Below are 21,360 nucleotides of genomic sequence, written 5' to 3' on the forward strand. Positions count from 1 at the left end.
CTGCTATTATTTTGAACACAACTGTATGTATGTATGTATGTATGTATGTATGTATGCGTTTCACTCTACCAAAGACAAAGTTGTCGGGTCTGAAGATCTGCCCAAAAGGTCCAGAACGAACCGAGTCCATGGTTCCTGGTTCCAGATCCACCAAGATGGCTCGAGGAACATACTTCCCTCCTGAGAAAGTGGAGAATTAAACACCGCATAAAAATCACACATGTACCAGGTGGTTCTGTGTTTAATTTGGATTCATTTGACCCAACACCTTGCTGGGTCCATGTCTTGATGTGAAGTTTTACTGAACCTGCACGTTTTGACCGTTTATGATCATTGAATATGATCAATAAAAAACACACCCTGAATTATCAGCTCACTGCATATTTGTGTGTTTGTGATGCACGTATGTACATTCAGGCATTCAGACCAATTATAAAACAATCTGTGTGCTGAAACTGCACTGCTAATGGATGCTATCATGTCTAATCCTAAACAGGAAGTACTCTCGTTCTCCACAGGCGAGCAGGTGCTCGCTGTTTTCCCTGAACAGACAGAATCATTACAGTACAATCACACATCTGAAAGGGTCCTTCAACATGTCGTGCTAAAAATGCAACAAAAATAAGATAAACATAACATCATTCAAATACTGTGGAAAAAATATCATGTTATAATCAATAACGTGAAGCTCATGTGCATGGATTAAAGCAAAAAAAAAAAAAAAAAATCATCTGACTGAAAAATAAGCTCCATGTCGTTGGCCCCTACCACGTCAGCGATGCGTCAAATTTTAAACGCCGTGTTATCCATTATCCCCTCGGCCCCTACTTATAGTACATTTACATAATTTTAACAAATGACTAAAGCTAAGGCAAGACTTTACCATTGTCATTACTGGCTATTCATGATGAAACATCAAGTTTTCAGCGCAAAGTGCAAATTTACACTGACAGTCAATGAAAATGTCCAGGTGACATTTATGAAAATAATTTTATTCATAAGCTATGAAATCATGTACTAGAAGCTTACAGATCAATATACTAACATTTAACTCGAGATGAATAAACAAAAAATCACAATTGTTGTGAGCTTTGATAATGTACAGTCCAAACAAAATGGATACCCTGTAATTGGAAAGTTGCAGCTTCAGTACCGAGTATTGTCCCCACCAACAGCAATACAAGCCGTCAGTCTGCGACGCATACTGCGTATCAAACGGCGAATCCTGTCTCGTGGGATGGCCTGCCACACCTCTTGAAGAGCCTGGATCAGTTGACCTCTGTTCATGGGACGAGGAACACGGTTCTGGATCTGAACACCAAGGTGATCCCATAAATGCTCAATGGGATTGAGATCAGGTGAATACGCAGGCCATGGCAGGGTTTGGACATTCAATCGACGCCCAACTTCTGAAAAACTTAGGCCGGCTTGCACCATGCCGAGGGCCCGCCATCTGTCATCTGGATTTAACCGTGGCATCTTGGACATAAGGAATACAAAAGTCGGCTTTTTCATGGCCTTAATAAAGGCTATCCAACCCATCCTTTCAACCGTGTACAAATTTTTGTTTTTCTCCAAAACAGCACTTTGAGCTGATTCCTAAAGACCACTCCCTGAGGACACTTGAAAAATGTTTGGATTGAGGAGAACTCATTAATGACTTCTGTGCACGCTATTCAATAGAAACATCTCAAAACAAACATTTCCCCAACTCCGTATTGCATAATATGTTGAATTATTGACCTGGACTTTTTCATTGACTGCCAGTGTATTTCAACAATACTTTAGTAATGCACAACAGTGGTTCAGAGAAAAGTGCAAGTGCAGTCGAACTTGAACCATGCTTTCAGAAGAGTGGAACAGAAAGAAAAATAAGAAAATCTGTTGACATAAAGCCAGGAAACAAGAAAAGTAAAGTGAAAGTTCACTTTCTCTGCTTCTTCGCAGTGAAGCCAAAGGCATCTAGTTTGGCAACACCTGATGCCTGTTTTTGTTTCTTTTTCCTTGGCACAGCAGCAGGAGCTTGCCATTATCGCCCATTTCATTTCGCCAAGCCCATCTCCACTTATACTTTACCGTTTTGTCGATGTCTGACACATCTGTGCCTTCATTTAAAAGAAGCGCGTCCATGCTGGCAAAACCGAAAGTAATTTGACGCGCTCTAGTGATGGAAATCGAAGGGCCTATGTCCGGTGAAATATGGCCTTATACAGTGGTGCTTGAAAGTTTGTGAACCCTTTAGAATTTTCTATATTTCTGCATAAATGTGACCTAATACAACATCAGATTTTCACACAAGTCCTAAAAGTAGATAAAGAGAACCCAGTTAAACAAATGAGACAAAAATATTATACTTGGTCATTTATTTATTGAGGAAAATGATCCAATATTTCATATCTGTGAGTGGCAAAAGTATGTGAACCTCTAGGATTAGCAGCAAATTTGAAGGGGAAATGAGAGTCAGGTGTTTTCAATCAATGGGATGACAATCAGGTGTGAGTGGGCACCCTGTTTTATTTAAAGAACAGGGATCTATCAAAGTCTGATCTTCACAACACATGTTTGTGGAAGTGTATCATGGCATGAACAAAGGAGATTTCTGAGGACCTCAAAAAAACATTTTTGATGCTCATCAGGCTGGAAAAGGTTACAAAACCATCTCTAAAGAATTTGGACTCCACCAATCCACAGTCAGACAGATTGTGTACAAATGGAGGAAATTCAAGGCCATTGTTACCCTCCCCAGGAGTGGTCGACCAACAAAGATCACTCCAAGAGCAAGGTGTGTAATAGTTGGCGAGGTCACAAAGGACCCCAGGGTCACTTCTAAGCAACTGAAGGCCTCTCTCACATTGGCTAATGTTAATGTTCATGAGTCCACCATCAGGAGAACACTGAACAACAATGGTGTGCATGGCAGGGTTGCAAGGAGAAAGCCACTGCTCTCCAAAAAGAACATTGCTGCTCGTCTGCAGTTTGCTAAAGATCATGGGGACAAGCCAGAAGGATATTGGAAAAATGTTTTGTGGACGGATGAGACCAAAATAGAACATTTTGGTTTAAATGAGAAGTGTTATGTTTGGAGAAAGGAAAACACTGCATTCCAGCATAAGAACATTATCCCATCTGTGAAACATGGTGGTGGTAGTATCATGGTTTGGGCCTGTTTTGCTGCATCTGGGCCAGGACGGATTGCCATCATTGATGGAACAATGAATTCTGAATTATACCAGCGAATTCTAAAGGAAAATGTCAGGACATCTGTCCATGAACTGAATCTCAAGAGAAGGTGAGTCATGCAGCAAGACAACGACCCTAAGCACACAAGTCTCATCTCATCTCATTATCTCTAGCCGCTTTATCCTGTTCTACAGGGTCGCAGGCAAGCTGGAGCCTATCCCAGCTGACTACGGGCGAAAGGCGGGGTACACCCTGGACAAGTCGCCAGGTCATCACAGGGCAGCACACAAGTCGTTCTACCAAAGAATGGTTAAAGAAGAATAAAGTGAATGTTTTGGAATGGCCAAGTCAAAGTCCTGACTTTAATCCAATGGAAATGTTGTGGAAGGACCTGAAGCGAGCAGTTCATGTGAGGAAACCCACCAACATCCCAGAGTTGAAGCTGTTCTGTACGGAGGAACGGGCTAAAATTCCTCCAAGCCGGTGTGCAGGACTGATCAACAGTTACCGCAAACGTTTAGTTGCAGTTATTGCTGCACAAGGGGGTCACACCAGATACTGAAAGCAAAGGTTCACATACTTTTGCCACTCACAGATATGTAATACTGGATCATTTTTCTCAATAAATAAATGACCAAGTATAATATTTTTGTCTCATTTGTTTAACTGGGTTCTCTTTACCTACTTTTAGGACTTGTGTGAAAATCTGATGATGTTTTAGGTCATATTTATGCAGAAATATAGAAAATTCTAAAGGGTTCACAAACTTTCAAGCACCACTGTACGCAGTACTCGAGTTGAGGGCGGATGTAGGGGGAGGCATCCCCCTTCTGAAATAAAAATCTCAAATCATCCCCGTTATAAAACGGCCATCCCCCCATCACATCCCTTGGGCCATTTTACCAATTAATGTGGAAATTAGCCTACTATTATTTTAACAAATATTACTACCATTTCAACATTAGAGGCTTTGCGCAGTGATAGCCTACATGTAGCTGGATAAAAAAGACGCATATTTATTTATTCGGTTGCACCTTTCATTCACACCTATACGGAGGTTTCAGTCACTGAAAACAGCTACTTTCGCAAACTCGGGGCAGAGTGGAGATTTCTGAAAACTCCATCTTCAGACACTCGTGTAAATCGGGAAAACGAAGCAGCAGTGGGCGAGAGGGCGCGCGCGAATATAATGAGTCAGAGGTGTGAATCTTTCACCGAATGCCAATTGTCCCGGTTCTTCATGAAATCGCACGCGCACGCACAAATTCATTAGGTTAACTTTCAGATAACTGTTCTTGTGCACTTGCGACACCAGAGCCACTTTCCTGAATTTTGAGCTTTGGAGTATTCGCTTCTTTATCTATTTTATCAATGAATTTATTTGTCACATACATTAAATTACTAATGTAAACCATTAGTAGCCTATTTAAGCAATAGCTGTTTTCTCCACTGTTTTCCGACCTTTTGTGCTTAGTGAATGAGACACTTCATTACACTCCACTGACCGACTTCCAATTCCGGACTTTTTTGAAAATGTAAAATATAGGCCTACGAGATGTTTTTTTGGGACTTAATTCGCGTTGGTCCTTCACTATTAATTTTTGAGACTGACGAGGCACTAAATACTGTGGAATTATTTTCTCCTTACTATGAAGTTTGGCATCTTAAACAAGTGTCGGGAAATCTTGCAGCCCGACTCTGCAGCCTCCAATGTTTAAGCGAACTGCTGAAACCATAATGTTTAAAGATTAAATTGTAGGCTAATCAAACCAAAGAAAAATGCAGCCTTTCCAGAACGTTGTCTGCCGAAGCCTGTTTAACCTACAAAAGGCTTAATAGCATAGATCTTGCTGCGGCTTCAACAGGGCTGTTTAGATTTTTCACCTGATCACCTTTCAATAGGCAAATATCATGATTATTATTATTACTACTACTACTACAGTAAGCCTAGTATTAGTAGTAGGCAAGTAGTTGCCTAGTAGTAGGACAGGCAGATTGTTTCATCAGTGGAGCCGCCGTTAAAAGGAAACTGATGTGGAGCGCCGTGGCTCGCCTTGGGGTGAATCGCGTCCCGAGGCACAGGGCTGGCCCGCCCTGGCAGCGCTGGTTCGTTGGGGAGAGGGCAGAGGTCGCTGGCTGCCAAGTTTGGAGAGGCTGGGACCTCCCCTGGCCGAGTTACAAGCGTGCAAAGTCGGGCTGGAGCCGCCGATAGAAACGAAACTCAAGCCGAGCACCGCGGCTCGCTGCCTACGCCCAGCCTCCCCGGGACTAGATAGTAGCGGAGGCTGTATTTATTTATTTAGGCCTATGTAGCGCAACAACTTATTCCTTTACATATACTCAAACATAGCACAAGAAAGGGTTCAACAACAGGCAATCACAGCAGGTTGGTGAAGTTCTAAATCACATCGGTGTCAGACCTATGGGCCTACCCCCTTTTTTTCTTCCTCGGATCTGTATCAATCTCATTATTGACCTTTAGTGCTCCCAGTTGACGGAAATCCGTCGTAGCGACGGAAAACTTTAATCCATGCATGTGCCCGTTTCTTGACTGAAATATTTACCTGTGGCTTCGTTGTAGTAGACGCTGATGCGGTCCAACTGCAGGTCGCTGTCTCCATGATAGGTTCCAGTGGGATCGATGCCGTGTTCATCGCTGATCACCTCCCAGAACTACAGAAAGATGGAGATCAGATGGTTTAACACTCAGTATGAGCTGTTAGTAGTTATAAATAATCACTGTGGGCCAATACTCTGTTATAGAATAAATAAATAAATAAATAAATAAACTATCATGCCCTGTGATGACCTGGCCCCGCCTTTTGCCCGTAGTCAGCTGGGATAGGCTCCAGCTTGCCTGCGACCCTGTAGAGCAGGATAAAGCGGCTAGAGATAATGAGACGAGAATGAGAGAATAAATAAAGAAATAAATAAACTATCATGCCCTGTGATGACCTGGCCCCGCCTTTCGCCCGTAGTCAGCTGGGATAGGCTCCAGCTTGCCTGCGACCCTGTAGAGCAGGATAAAGCAGCTAGAGATAATGAGATGAGATGAGATAAACTATCATCACCCTAATGTTATTATCACCATCAAGGCCATTTCAGAATACCACAGACATGACACGGCTTTTTATTTATAGCAGAAAGATTTGCATTATTTAACAAAACCTGTGATATTTTGAAAGGAAATTAAAAACTGAGCCCAGGAAATAAAAGAGCAAAAGAAATCTAAAAATAAAACAAACAAACAAACAAAATGAGAACACCGTCACCATTTGACTTGTTTGGTGGAGGAGGTTATGTTTTCGCCTCCGTTTGCTTGTTTGTTTGTTAGTGGAAGTCGGCTGTAGGGGATTTGTGGCCCATTCTCTAGCCAGAGCCTTCAGTAGTTTGGGCGCTGAAGGCGAGAGGAAGAGGAGAGCCATCCGTAGCACCATTCAAGCGGCTGAGAGAGCCTCAAGATGGTGGTGGCTAAAAAGAGGAGAGCCATGAGGACAGAGTAGTTAAAACTGTCTGGACACACACTGGGTTCTGATCAACCCCGGTGGATGTGGGGTCACCTGGAGGAGAGTGTATGATGTCGAAAGACCCAAAACACCTGATGATCCCAGGAACATCACTGACGATGTGTCCAGACCGAGGTATCAGTGGATGATGTTTACAAGAAGTTTGTTCCCAACATAACTCAAAAAGTAATGAATGGATTTGGATGAAATTTGGTGGAAAGCAGAACCATGGGCCAAGGAACAATTGATTAGATTTTGATGTAAATCCAGATATGTGGTTTATGGATCCAGGATTGTTTTTCTCTGTTCCCAATATAACTCAAAAAGTAGTGAACAGATTTGGATGAAATTTGGTGGACAGCTTGAGTATTATCCTATGTTCTAGTTATTTAGATGTTTTTTTGTTAACTTTTTACTGAAGCATTTTTAGAAAAAGAATGAACAAACCAAACAAACAAACAGCAATGCCTTGGGAGTGGGGGGGGGGGGGGGGTCGTCATACATTGTACATGGCTTAAAGTGAATAGATACAACCCCGATTCCAAAAAAGTTGGGATAAAGTACAAATTGTAAATAAAAACAGAATGCAATAATTTACAAATCTCAAAAACTGATACTGTATTCACAATAGAACATAGACAACATATCAGATGTCGAAAGTGAGACATTTTGAAATTTCATGCCAAATATTGGCTCATTTGAAATTTCATGACAGCAACACATCCCAAAAAAGTTGGGACAGGGGCAATAAGAGGCTGGAAAAGTTAAAGGTACAAAAAAGGAACAGCTGGAGGACCAAATTGCAACTCATTAGGTCAATTGGCAATAGGTCATTAACATGATTGGGTATAAAAAGAGCATCTTGGAGTGGCAGCGGCTCTCAGAAGTAAAGATGGGAAGAGGATCACCAATCCCCCTAATTCTGCGCCGACAAATAGTGGAGCAATATCAGAAAGGAGTTCGACAGTGTAAAATTGCAAAGAGTTTGAACATATCATCATCTACAGTGCATAATATCATCAAAAGATTCAGAGAATCTGGAAGAATCTCTGTGCGTAAGGGTCAAGGCCGGAAAACCATACCGGGTGCCCGTGATCTTCGGACCCTTAGACGGCACTGCATCACATACAGGCATGCTTCTTTATTGGAAATCACAAAATGGGCTCAGGAATATTTCCAGAGAACATTATCTGTGAACACAATTCACCGTGCCATCCGCCGTTGCCAGCTAAAACTCTATAGTTCAAAGAAGAAGCCGTATCTAAACATGATCCAGAAGCACAGACGTCTTCTCTGGGCCAAGGCTCATTTAAAATGGACTGTGGCAAAGTGGAAAACTGTTCTGTGGTCAGACGAATCAAAATTTGAAGTTCTTTATGGAAATCAGGGACGCCGCGTCATTCGGACTAAAGAGGAGAAGGACGACCCAAGTTGTTATCAGCGCTCAGTTCAGAAGCCTGCATCTCTGATGGTATGGGGTTGGCATTAGTGCGTGTGGCATGGGCAGCTTACACATCTGGAAAGACACCATCAATGCTGAAAGGTATATCCAGGTTCTAGAGCAACATATGCTCCCATCCAGACGACGTCTCTTTCAGGGAAGACCTTGCATTTTCCAACATGACAATGCCAAACCACATACTGCATCAATTACAGCATCATGGCTGCGTAGAAGAAGGGTCCGGGTACTGAACTGGCCAGCCTGCAGTCCAGATCTTTCACCCATAGAAAACATTTGGCGCATCATAAAACGGAAGATACGACAAAAAAGACCTAAGACAGGATATCAATTTTATCCAATCAGAATGCACGTTCATTTTCTCTACGTAACACTCATGACGTACGTATGTGCCCAGTTGTGTTGGCTCATTGAGGTTGGGACTAGCACGTGTGAATCGGAAAGTAGGATGAATTGTAAGTGATCGGCTACACAATGCCACAGTCAGGGACGTGCACAGGATTATAGAGGGGCAGGGGCTCAAAGTCAGAAAAAGGGCAGCAAGTGCATGATTTTTTTTTTTCCCGGTCCTTTCCAAAAGTGTTCTCTCTCTCTCTCTCTCTCTCTCTCTCTGTCCGCGCGCCCTCTCTCTCTCTCTCTCTCTCTCTCTCTCTCTCAGTCCGCGCGCCCTCTCTCTCTCTCTCTATCTCTCAGTCCGCGCGCCCTCTCTCCTAGTGCAGCGGGTAGGGCTGAGGTCATGGTCTTTTAAAAATGGCGACTCTTGTGCGGTTTAGCGTACCGACTATTATATTTACAATTACCAAGATATTTCGTTGTTTTCTAGTACATACATTTGATAGAATACTTAAGAATACATTACTTTGTCACATCAGCAACCGTATATATTATATTCTCTACCCCTTTAAACATTTTATATGTCATCTATATTCTATTCTGAGTAAAATATGGAATTTTGAAACTTCCACATCATTGCATTCCATTTTTATTTACAATTTGTAATTTGTCCCAACATTTTGGAACCGGGGTTGTAGATACTTCATCACATCTTTAACAAAAACTATCGTAGCTAACCAGGTATTTATTGTTCTAAATGTTGCCTTGCAAAATTTGGCTGTGGCATACTCCAAAATTAAAATATCTAAGAAGTAGGAATGCTACTGTAAACAGAAGACAGGTGAATACCACCATTAATAAACCATAGGTGCTAAAGAAGGAAACTGAACTTGCTTGAAATTCTTGAAGATGTTTCACCTCTCATCCGAAAGGCTTCTTCAGTTCTGTCTGACTAGTGGAGTTCCAGGTATTTATCCTCTAGTGGACCAAAAGCAACCCTAAGGAGGGTCATTGCGGTCACATGGGTCGTTGACCCTCTCAGTCATCCTGCAGGTGTTAGGGTCACTGGAGGCCAGGTGTAAATGGTGTTAGCAGCCTAGAGGGTAGTTAGGGTGATCTGTGGGTCGTTGGCTCTCTCTGGCATCATAAGAGTTATTGAAGTCAACTGAGTCTTGGTGTGGATGTGTATTCAGTTTTCTGGAAAGTGTACCAAGGACTGCATTTTAGGTGGCTGATACTCTAATGCCCCTTTTCCACCAAAGCAGTTCCAGGGCTGGTTCGGGGCCAGTGCTTAGTTTGGAACCGGGTTTTCTGTTTCCACTGACAAAGAACTGGCTCTGGGGCCAGAAAAACCGGTTCCAGGCTAGCACCAACTCTCTGCTGGGCCAGAGGAAAGAACCGCTTACGTCAGCCGGGGGGGGGGGGGGGGGGGGGTTGTTAAGACCAACAACAATGACAAGACCGCGAAAGATCGCCATTTTTAAGCGACGAGAAGCAGCAGCTGTACAAACGCGAAGTCATCCATTATTATTATTGTTGTTGCTGCTGCTTCTTCCGTGTTGTTTTTGCTTCGATATTCGCGCCAAGGTTTAAGTAAATGTAGCGACATAACTGACGTATACAGCGGAGTCACGTGACTGATTCATGGCGGTGCAGACGCGAATTTACTGAGCTCCACTTACCACTCGTTACTTTAATGTTTTCTGGAGGCAAATTATGCTGAACTACGTTACAACATCGAAATCGGCAGTACCACACACCAGTGGTCCCACCAAAGACGCCGAAAGTTCCCCGCAGAAGAAAAGATTCAGGGATTCATCGACTAGCATATCAAGAGCCGAGCTGGAAAGCGCCATCTTAGCAGGAGTGAAGCAAGCGCTATCTGAACAGAGAACGGAGCTAAACACCATTGTCACCACCGCGGTCAAAGCCGCTTTGGATGATGTTCTCCTACTGCAAATATCTGACCTAAGACTTGAATTGAAAAATACCAATGACACTTTAGCTACAACCACAGACCAAATCGAACAGCTTGAGAGATCTGTGAAGCGCGTTCAGTCAAGATGTGATTCTACACAGGCAGCGGCTAGGCAGGACAGGGACCAGGTCGCAGCTATGAGGATGGCAATCGACGAGCTACGCAACAAACTGGCTGAAATGGAAGACCGGAGCAGGAGATCTAATCTTCGTTTAGTCGGACTGAGTGAAGGTGCGGAAGGTGACAACTGCATCGCATTCTTAAAGAAAAACCTGGTCAAATGGATCCCTGCTCTCATGGGGCAAGACATCAGGATAGAACGAGCACACCGCGTATACGGCGACAAGTCCGACCGGCCTCGTACAATCATATTCAAACTGCTGGATTACAACGACAGACAAGCCATCCTTAGCGGCGCGAGAGCGGTGCCTTTAGTTAAGCATGGCTCGGACACTCTCCGTTTCTTTCAGTGCTGACACCACCAAGAAGCGAAAGGCTTTCACTGAAGTGAGGAAGAAAATCGAGTCATTTGGGATCGAAACATTCCTCCAATACCCGGCCACCCTGAAGATCACTTACCACGGAAGACAAACACTGTGCCACTCACCAGCTGAAGCAGAGCAGTTCCTCCTCACCAACAACCTCACCTACAGACAGGCTACCAGCGCTACACCAAGAGGAAAGAGGGGCGCAGCTGTGGACGCCCAGACCTCCGAGATGGATAAAAACGCAGAACTCCAGATGGACACACTCGAACAACCTGCTTTCACCGCAAGCAATGCTACTGAAGTAACATCTGTCTCTCCATCTAGCTAAGTCCGTGAGCTAGCTTAACATATGGGTATCTGCGTTGACATTGAAAGGCTCTTGATGGTAAGCCGTTTTCTTTTTCTTTCTTGCCCCCTTTTTTTTTTTTTTTTTAAATGATAGTGCTTTCATTTCACGTTGTTTGATTCATCATCCTCGCAACGACATTACGACAGTGGACTTTTTTGGCTGGCTTGTAGTAAGCTACAGTAATTTGTTTTATCATTCTGACGAAAAATGCAATATTAAGCCTATTTGCTTTCCTTTTCATTTCTCAACATAATGCCCATGTAACGAGTGGGGAGGGTGTGGGATTGCGCCGCTATGAGGAGTCACGACTCAATGTTTTCTCTTTTTTTACTGGCCAATGGGGCTTTTCAAACAGACTCCTTGCGGCCCGTAAAACTTTTGTATACAGTTATGCGTGTTGTTGCTTTTGTTATTTGTTTAGTGTGTCTGGCAGCTGTTAACTTTTTTCTTGTCTGGCTTTGCACGATGTCCGAGGGCAATTTTGTATTACTGTTTCTCAATCCTATGACACTCTTATTTAATAGACTAAACCATGTCTAGCCTAAATATTCTATCCTGGAATGTGCGCGGTCTTAACACGCCTGTGAAGAGAACGCGATGCTTAGAGTTTTTGAACAGAAAATCAGTTTCCATAGCCCTAATTCAAGAATCCCACTTGAAAGAGGCAGATGTAAATCGCTTTCAGAACAAGAATTATAAGTTGTTGGCATACTCTTGTGCTTCCAATAAGACAAAAGGTGTACTGATATTGGCTAAAAGGTCTTTGCAGGTAGCTATAAATTTAGCAGGTGGAGATGACCTTGGTCGTTTTGTCTATGTAGTAATCACAGTACACCACACCAAATACCTACTGTCATCTATTTATGCTCCAAATGATCCCGACCAACATTTTTTTAACAATATCATAGAAACGTTACTACAATTCAGTGACCACAATACCATCATGGGGGGGGATTTTAATGCATCCATTCATTTAGGATTAGACCGCTCTTCTAATACACCCAACTTATCTGCCTCTCTGTCCTCTTCTCTCCTAAATACTTTTGTTACAGAAATGAATGTAGTCGACCCATGGCGTATTCAAAATCCCCTTGTGAAAGAATACACTTTTTATTCATCAAGACACAAATCGTTTTCCAGAATTGATTATATTTTTGTCAGTACCCCCTTACTTCAGTGCTTCAATTCTATTGACATACTGCCTATCTTGATCTCTGACCACTCTCCCATTATTTGCACTATCACCCCTGTGCCCACAGCTGCCAAACCCTGTAGATGGCGCTTCAATGACTCATTGCTGTATGATAGAATGTTTCTAGATCAATTAAAAACAGGGCTTGTGGAATTCCTGGAACTTAATACAGAGCAATGCCCTAACCCCCAGATGCTGTGGGAAGTTACAAAATGCTTCATACGTGGGTACTGTATTGCCTTTTCTTCAAAAACTAAAAGACTTAAAAACATACGCTTTATTGACCTGGAAGAAAAAATCAAGTCTTTGGAACATGAGCAGGCCCAGTCGTTCTCAGATGATGCATGTCAAAAGTAAATGTCTTTGAAACTAGAATATAACCGTCTGTCAATGTCCAAAGCTGAGTTTATTATTCACAGAACTAAACAGAAATATTACTTTCATTCAGATAGAACTAGTCACCTACTTGCATTGAGGCTGAAAGACTCAGAGTCTAAAGCGAATATAGATCTAATAAGAAATAAAGATGGAAAAATCGACACTGATCCCAGAGCTATTAATAACACCTTCAAAGAATTCTACTCCAAATTGTACTCTTCTGAGGTGGTCCTTGACAAAGATTCATGCAAAAAATTCTTAGAAAAACTTGACCTTCCTGTGCTCTCAGCAGAGGATCAAGAAATTCTTGAAAAACCTATAACCCTAGAGGAACTGTATAAGGCAGCCAAGTCACTTAAAAAGGGAAAATCCCCAGGCCCCGATGGCATCCCGCCAGAATTATATCTGGCCGTCTGGGATTTGGTAGGTCCTCTCATACTGGGTTCCATGAATTATGCTATAGAACATGGTACCCCTCATCGAGATCAAAACACTGCACTTATTATTTTGTTACAGAAGAAAAATAAAGATCCATTAGATTGCTCTAGTTACCGCCCCATATCTTTAATCAATAGTGATATCAAAATTCTAGCTAAAGCTTTGGTCTCCCGTATTGAGCTCATTATGGATAGTCTTATACATTATGACCAAACTGGGTTTCTTAGAGGGCGGCTAGCCTCCGACAATATGCGCCGCCTACTACACATTATCGAACACGCTCACACATATCCCAACACCTGCGCAGCTTTTTCCCTAGACGCGCTCAAGGCTTTCGACAGACTTGAACTTGACTACTTATGGACTGTATTGCATCACTTTGGTTTTGGCCCCAAGTTTATAGGTACTATCCAGACTCTTTACAAAAATCCTACAGCCTCCATTTCAACAGGCACTAAACATTCTGCACCCTTCCCACTCCGAAGAGGATGCCGTCAAGGCTGTCCTCTATCACCTCTCCTTTTTGCTCTGTCATTGGAACCATTAGCACAGGCCCTTAGGCAAAGCCCAGTTATTTCCCCTGTTACATTGTATGGTTCACATCATCACGTATCATTGTATGCAGATGACATAATTTTGTACCTATCCAACCTAAATGTATCTATACCAAGCGTGTTAGAATTATTTAATGAATTTAGTACTATGTCAGGTTACAAAATTAATTGGGATAAATCATCTCTAATGGCCCTTAATACCATCTCACAACACATTAGCCTCCCTACCAACATTGTATTTACTAAATCATTCACTTATCTTGGAATTAAAATAACGTATTCTTTGCCAAAGATCATCCATATGAACTTCAGTGAGATGAGTCAGAAGATAAAACTTGATCTGCAGTGATGGACTAATCTTAAAATCTCAATGCAAGCCAGAATCAGTACAGTCAAAATGAATGTTCTACCAAGACTTAACTTTTTGTCTTTTATGATCCCATGCATACCGCCTCCAAAATATTTTGAAGATTTGAACTCAGCAGTATCTAAATTCATCTGGAGTGGCAAACAACCTAGGTTGCGTTTTTCAGTCTTGCAGCGCACAAAATTAGATGGGGGGCTTGCACTTCCTAATTTTAAACTTTATTTCTGGGCATTTCAAATCAGAGCTATGCGCACTTGGGCAGACCCTGAAAGTGCAGTACCATGGAGAAGTATAGAATCTGCTCTAGCGCATCCCCACAGGCTTCAAGATTTACCTTTCACAGGGGTTGGGCATCGTAAATCTTATACTAAATTGGGTAGTATTGTTTCATCAACATTAGCTGCCTGGAATAGTGCTGAAAAAGCATCGGGTCTCTCAAAGAAATTATTTACACAATCACCGCTATGGAATAACTTCAACTTCCTGTCAGATCATAAACCTTTTGTTTATCCTCTGTGGTCATCCAGGGGTATTTTCACGTTTTCTAATTTATTTGGTGCAAATGGTTTGCGCACATTCCAGGATATCCAACAAGAATATAATTTACCAGGATTCTCATTCTTCTTGTACCTCAGGTTGCGTTCAGCCATGAAAGCTTATGGTGTCCCATGGAACTCAGCTTTAAATGACCACCCAATGTTTTGTTGGATTAATCCCATTAAGTGTTCAAGGGGTGCAGTCACTAGAATTTATAATTTTTTACTTACTAGCGTTCAAAAACCTATACAGGTTCGATCAAAATGGGACCTGGAACTTTCTTGGTTGGGATTCAAACCGGATTGGGAAACAGTGTGGTCAAATCTTTGCCTAACTTCTAAAAATCTTAGTCATGTACTTATCCATTTTAAGACTATCCACCGTTTCTATCATACACCCTATAAACGATATCTCATGAAACATGTAACCCATCCTCACTGCAGCATCTGTAACACAGGAACTACTGGTACATTTCTACACATGTTCTGGGACTGTCCAGTTATTCAATGCTTTTGGAACTATGTCATCCGTGTGTTACGTGATCTCACAGGACTGGACTTTGACTTGGACCCTTGCTTACTTTTGCTTAATGATGATTCAATGTATGATTTTTCTCTGTGTGAAAAAAAGAGTGTTGATGTCAGGGTTCACTGCTGCTAAGAAGACTATACTGCAGCAATGGATACACCCAGACACAAATCTTAGAAAATTTTGGATAGCTTCTTATCACTATATAGTTTGTTTGGAAGGTACAACTGCAAAGATTAACAAGGCAAAGGAAACCACTGTAAACACTTGGATGAGCATAGCTGCTGCCCTTAACGACCTTCTATGAATACCTCTTTGTGTTTGCTGCCAGCACAAGTTAAGTGTCCTGTATTTTTAATTTTATTTTATTTTATTTAGTGCTTTATCCTGAAAGTAGCCGTCTTGGGTTTGTATGTATGTTTTAAAATATAATAAAAAGATGATCACAAAAAAAATAAATAACTGACGTATACAGCGATGTAATGATGTGGCTTCCCTTAGCACCGCGAGCGATGGAAAAGCAAACTGGTTCTCAGCTGGCTCGCAAGTTGAATGAGTTGTGAACCAGCACTGGCCCCGAACCAGCCCTGGAACTGATTTGGTGGAAAAGAGGTATAAGTAGTGTCTCAGACCACCTCCTCTGTTCAGTGTTGGTCGTTCCAGGTTGATGAAGATGACTTATTTTACTCCTCTTACAAACCACCAGTCTTCTCTTGCTAGAATGCATACATTGCAGTCCTAAAACAAGTGTCCTTTGTTATTGAGATGAAGATAGACTGCAGAGTCCTGGCCTGAGGAACTGACTCTCCTGTACTGAGCCATGCACCTGTGAAGCGGTTGTTTCGTTTCCCCAATGTACAGGTCTGTGCATTCCTCATTGCATTTAATTGCGTACACTATGTTGTCCTGTTTGTCTCTGGGTATTCTGTCCTTAGGGTGGACTAGTTTCTGCCTCAGCGTGTTACTGGGTCTGAAGTGTACAGGGATGTCTTGTTTGTGCAAGATCCTCCTGAGTTTCTCAGACAGTCCAGAAACGTAGACTTAATGGTCTATCAGAGTTATCTACGAGTAAAGTGATTTGATGTTGATAATACGGCATGTGGCCTGGTAGAGGTTTGAACTCCACTGAGTGCCCTTCTAGTTTACTTTATTCATCTCATCTCATTATCTCTAGCCGCTTTATCCTGTTCTACAGGGTCGCAGGCAAGCTGGAGCCTATCCCAGCTGGCTACGGGTGAAAGGCGGGGTACACCCTGGACAAGTCGCCAGGTACGGATTTATTATGGTGTAAACATTAAATTAAAATAATTTCACTAAATTAAAAAAAAAAGTTTATGTAAAGTCAAGTACGATTATTAGTCATGATAATCATGCAGCAGGTATAAAGGGTTAGGTCATTTATTGTTGTTGATGTTAAAAAGAGTAAAAGGGACAGAAAAATAACTTTGTTCTGGATTTAGAGCCTCGTTTTGTTCTACCTTGTCGATCTTAAACAATTTTGTCATTATGTCATGAATCATATCTTGGTGACACTTTTAGTCCAGATAATATAGCATTTAAGGAAATTCTATGAACAGACCTGAATGAGTGCAATTAGAGATTCGTGCTCAGGTATTTGTGAGATAATAATAATAATAATAATAATAGCAACATTTGAACTGAATTATAGTGTACCATCATACATACACGTAGAAATGGTATGTTAGAAACATTTCACATAGTTTAGTTGGACCAAAATGAACTGTTGTGAATTCTATCATTATATCAGGACGAATGTGATCGATCTGATGGGGAAAGGACGTGATGGAGGAGGACAAGAGGCTCAAATTTGGAGATGGATGGATGGATCAGTGCAGCTTCTGCCTCTTTTTCTTTACAATAAATAAATATGTAAACACTCTGAAGGAGGTCTGAATACATATCACTCATTAACTGAAAAATTATCAGATGATCCTGATACATCTCTGAATATGCAAATAAGCTTATAACTATGCAAATCTCTAAATGGTTTCATTGTGTGCTGCACACAGAACCATCCTGAAGCTCTCTTACACACACACACACACACACACACACCAGATCAATATTTCTTTTGTCTTGGGTCAGTTACAAATTTCATACAATCCAACCACATTCACACAAATCCCTTTTTGATCTCCAGTCAGTTAAGTTATTTAGATTTTGTTCATTTTTTGTTTTAACCCACTGATCACATCATGACATTTCCGTGTGCGCAGCCCTTCAGCCAGAGAGCAGAGCAGGACCACACCCCTGTACAGACACAATGACGGGCAGAAAAAAAAATCTCTCCCTGGTTGGGAAATGAACCGCACAGGAATCCAACAGTCATACAGGGAACGAGATTCAGAATAATAAAGATTTGCGAGAAATGAGTGTAATTGTGCGGGGAGGGCCACGCCCACTCAGCAACCAGACTGAACCAGACACAAAGCCAGTTACACCTCACACCATCAGTGCCATGATATCAGCCATGGATACAGGAGCAACATCATGACACCAAATCAGCACTTTCATTTATTCCTCTGAAGGAAAACAAGAATCAGAGACTTGATTTAAAAATAAATAAATAAAATCTGGTTATTATTTTTGTAATTATTTTATTTATTTACTTACTTACTTACTATATTTATAATGTAATAAAACTCAGCTAAAACACATCTGCCTGAAGCAGACTCCTTACACCATCACCAGTCTGTTATGGTTCCAAACAACAGCTGATGTGAGTTTTATTTTTCCCCTGAAAATGATAAAGAAATAATAATAATAATAATAATAATAATAATACCCCAGCAAAGATCTGGTTCTTTGAAATATAATTATTTATGTTATCAATTTAATTGACTAACTATCGCTTTATTCAGTCACTGCAACTACGTAGATATTTATTTATTTGCTTATTTATTTATTGAAAAAAGATTAGTCACTGCTAAAAGCAGAATATCAAAGCTATTATTATTATTATTATTATTATTATAAAAAATGTAAATATTATGTAATTTTATTTTATTTTTAAAGACTGTTTCTTTTCCTCTCACGTGTATAACTGCCCAGTGAACCCAGGATGCAGTTTTCACCTCCTTTACAGTTCAATCCTGATGATGTTGATGGTTGTGGTGGTGGTGATGATGTTGATGGTTGTGGTGGTGGTGATGATGATGTTGATGGTTGTGGTGGTGGTGTTGATGGTGGTGATGATCATGTTGATGGTTGTGGTGGTGATGATGATGTTGATGGTGGTGATGATGGTTGTGGTGGTGATGATGTTGATGATGGTAATTGTGATGGTGGTGGTGATTGTGATGATGGTAACTGATGGTGGTGATGATGGTGATGGTGGTGGTGATGGTGATGGTGGTGGTGATGATGATGGTGGTGGTGATGATGGTGATGTTGATGATGGTGGTGGTGATTGTGATGATGGTAACTGTGATGGTGATGATGGTAATTGTGATGGTGGTGGTGATGATGATGGTGATGTTGATGATGATGATGATGATCATGGTGGTGGTTGTGATGATTGTGATGGTGGTGATGTTGATGGGGTGATGATGATGGTGATGATGATGATCATGGTGGTGGTTGTGATGATTGTGATGGTGGTGATGTTGATGGGGTGGTGATGATGATGGTGATGATGATGATCATGGTGGTGGTTGTGATGATTGTGATGGTGGTGATGTTGATGGGGTGGTGATGATGATGGTGATGATGATGATCATGGTGGTGGTTGTGATGATTGTGATGGTGGTGATGATGATGATGATGATGACGATGGTGGTGGTGATGATTGTGATGGTGGTGATGTTGATGGGGTGATGATGATGATCATGGTGGTGGTTGTGATGATTGTGATGGTGGTGATGTTGATGGGGTGGTGATGATGATGGTGATGATGATGATGATCATGGTGGTGGTTGTGATGATTGTGATGGTGGTGATCTTGATGGGGTGATGATGATGGTGATCATGGTGGTGGTGGTGATGATGATGATGGTGGTGGTGGTGATGATGATTGTGGTGGTGATGTATCTCACCTTGGCTCCGATCTGGTTCCCGCACTGTCCCGCCTGCAGGTGAACGATCTCTCGCATGTTGTCCGGTTCGTGCTGCGGGGGTAAAACCGTGCGAACGGAATAAACAGTAAATTAAACCCGGTCCCTCCGGCGCCTCCTCTCTCAGCGGCAGCAGCACCGGCTCTGGCAAAATGCACGCGCCCGAGACTGCGCGCTCCTTCACGGCCCCTCCCATGGCTCGTGCCCGCGCCCGGCGCGCTCCCGATGGTGCCGCAGCGTGACGTCGCGCCCGAGACAGAGCCTGCTTTTATTTATTCACTGTGCAATGCTGAGTTAATGCAAATGCAATAAAAAAAAGTGCACGCGCGCACGCCTGGCTGTTTCTGTTAGTAGAATATTTAAAGAAACACAAGAACCTGAATCTGAATTCAACCTGAACTCACAAACATGCCAAGCCAAAGCAGCACTGCCTCCTCCACTGTCCAGACCTCATACCACAATCTCATCCTCTCATCCACTCCAGGACTTCGTGCTTTGAGAGTAAAGCTCTACAATTTCAAAGATCCACTTTGGACTTTGGCCAAAAGGCACCAGTTGCTGCGAGCCTGTCTTTACCACATTACAGTCCAGTACAGGCATTTAGCAGATGCTCTCACCCAGAGCGGCCTGGAGAACAGTTGGGGGTTGGACGCCTTGCTCAAGGGCACTTCAGCCATTCCTGCTGGTCCAGGGAATCAAACCAGCAACCTTTTGGTCCCAAAACTGCTTCTGTAACCATTAGGTCATGGCTTCTCAATGGCTTCCTTCACTATCTTCACTATGGGAATATTTTTCTTTCCATTCTCCAAGCAGGTCAAGGAAGCAATTCAGGAAGCTGTGAGATTCAGGGCTTTGCCCAAAGACAACGCAATAGGAACGGCTACTGTGACATACAAAAGCAAAACATACAGAAAGGACATGACTGTTTTCCTTGATGTTAAAGACAGTGGTTATGTCTGAGATAAGACAGGAAAAGGTTTATTTTGTGTCTGAGGAACATCAGTCAGCACCAGTGTTGGGCCTTGGTGTACGCTATCTACAGCGTGATTGTGAGACTCGGTACTTTCCTGATTATTACCCATTCCCTGTGTAGAGGCAGTTTGAGCTCAATCTTGCTGTCGCTGTCCTCCATCATTCTGTCTGTCTTGATGAAAAGTGATGGAGGATATCATAAGAGACACCCATCCACATCTGGATGGTGAGATGTTGGACAAAGCCGTCAGCCTCCCTTACTCCCACTGTGGACAAATCTTCACGTACGTGAAGATTTGTCCACAGTGGGAGTAAGGGAGGCTGACGGCTTTGTGTGCATCAAAAAGGATGACATCAGACATCTGCTGTCCATGGCTGATTGCAGAAAACTACTGCATATGTTCAACAACAGAAGTGAAATAGTTTGTGAATGTAAACAGAGTAAATAAATAGCCTACATCTTAAATGTCGGTGTGCAGTCCAGAGATCCGAGACAGGACCTGAAAGTATGGAAAAGCAGGTAAAATAAATCTTATAATTTCCAGATCTTACAAAGTTTGCTAACTGCCTAAACACAGTTCCTAGAAAAGTATGGGAAACTATTGCTTTTCAGTTCTGATACATAATACACTGCAATTCCTCTATAACAAACTCTTTTACTACAAACTTTCTCATAGTTGATGCCTGCAACACACTCAAAAAAATTATTGGGACAGAGGCATTATTACGATTGTGTTACATTATGGGTTTTTTTTTTGCATTCCAACTTTTCTGGAAATTAGGTTTGTACTTCTTTGAAAATGCTGCATTTCTGACAGGAAGCTATATTGTAATTATTTTAACTAGTCAAATAGCAAAATGTTTTGTCCATCTTGCTAATTAATAGGATATATATTTTTTAATGATCTACTCTTACTCCTACTCCGTGCTACACCGCGGGCAGCCAGCAGAGGGCAGCAGCGGTGCACGGTGAGAGCGGCCATGTAGGAGAACTCATCTCATCTCATTCTCTGTAGCCGCTTTATCCT

The 21,360-nt window shown here is 42.1% G+C and overlaps 1 protein-coding gene across 1 annotated transcript in view; it reads right to left on the reverse strand.

Moving 5' to 3' along the window:
• zgc:65894 (uncharacterized protein LOC335798 homolog) overlaps positions 1–19,471 on the reverse strand; it is a 29,114-nt gene extending 9,643 nt beyond the window's left edge. The window contains exons 1-3 of the mRNA XM_060899204.1: positions 19,343–19,471; positions 5,745–5,853; positions 70–180 (exon numbers count right to left, since the gene is read on the reverse strand). Coding sequence (XP_060755187.1) covers positions 70–180; positions 5,745–5,853; positions 19,343–19,399 — 277 coding nt within the window. The 5' untranslated portion in view covers positions 19,400–19,471. The remainder of the gene's footprint in view (positions 1–69; positions 181–5,744; positions 5,854–19,342) is intronic.
• Between the last annotated feature and the right edge of the window lie 1,889 nt (positions 19,472–21,360).

Source organism: Neoarius graeffei, chromosome 18 (assembly GCF_027579695.1).
Source record: "Neoarius graeffei isolate fNeoGra1 chromosome 18, fNeoGra1.pri, whole genome shotgun sequence".
NCBI classification, from domain to species: domain Eukaryota; kingdom Metazoa; phylum Chordata; class Actinopteri; order Siluriformes; family Ariidae; genus Neoarius; species Neoarius graeffei.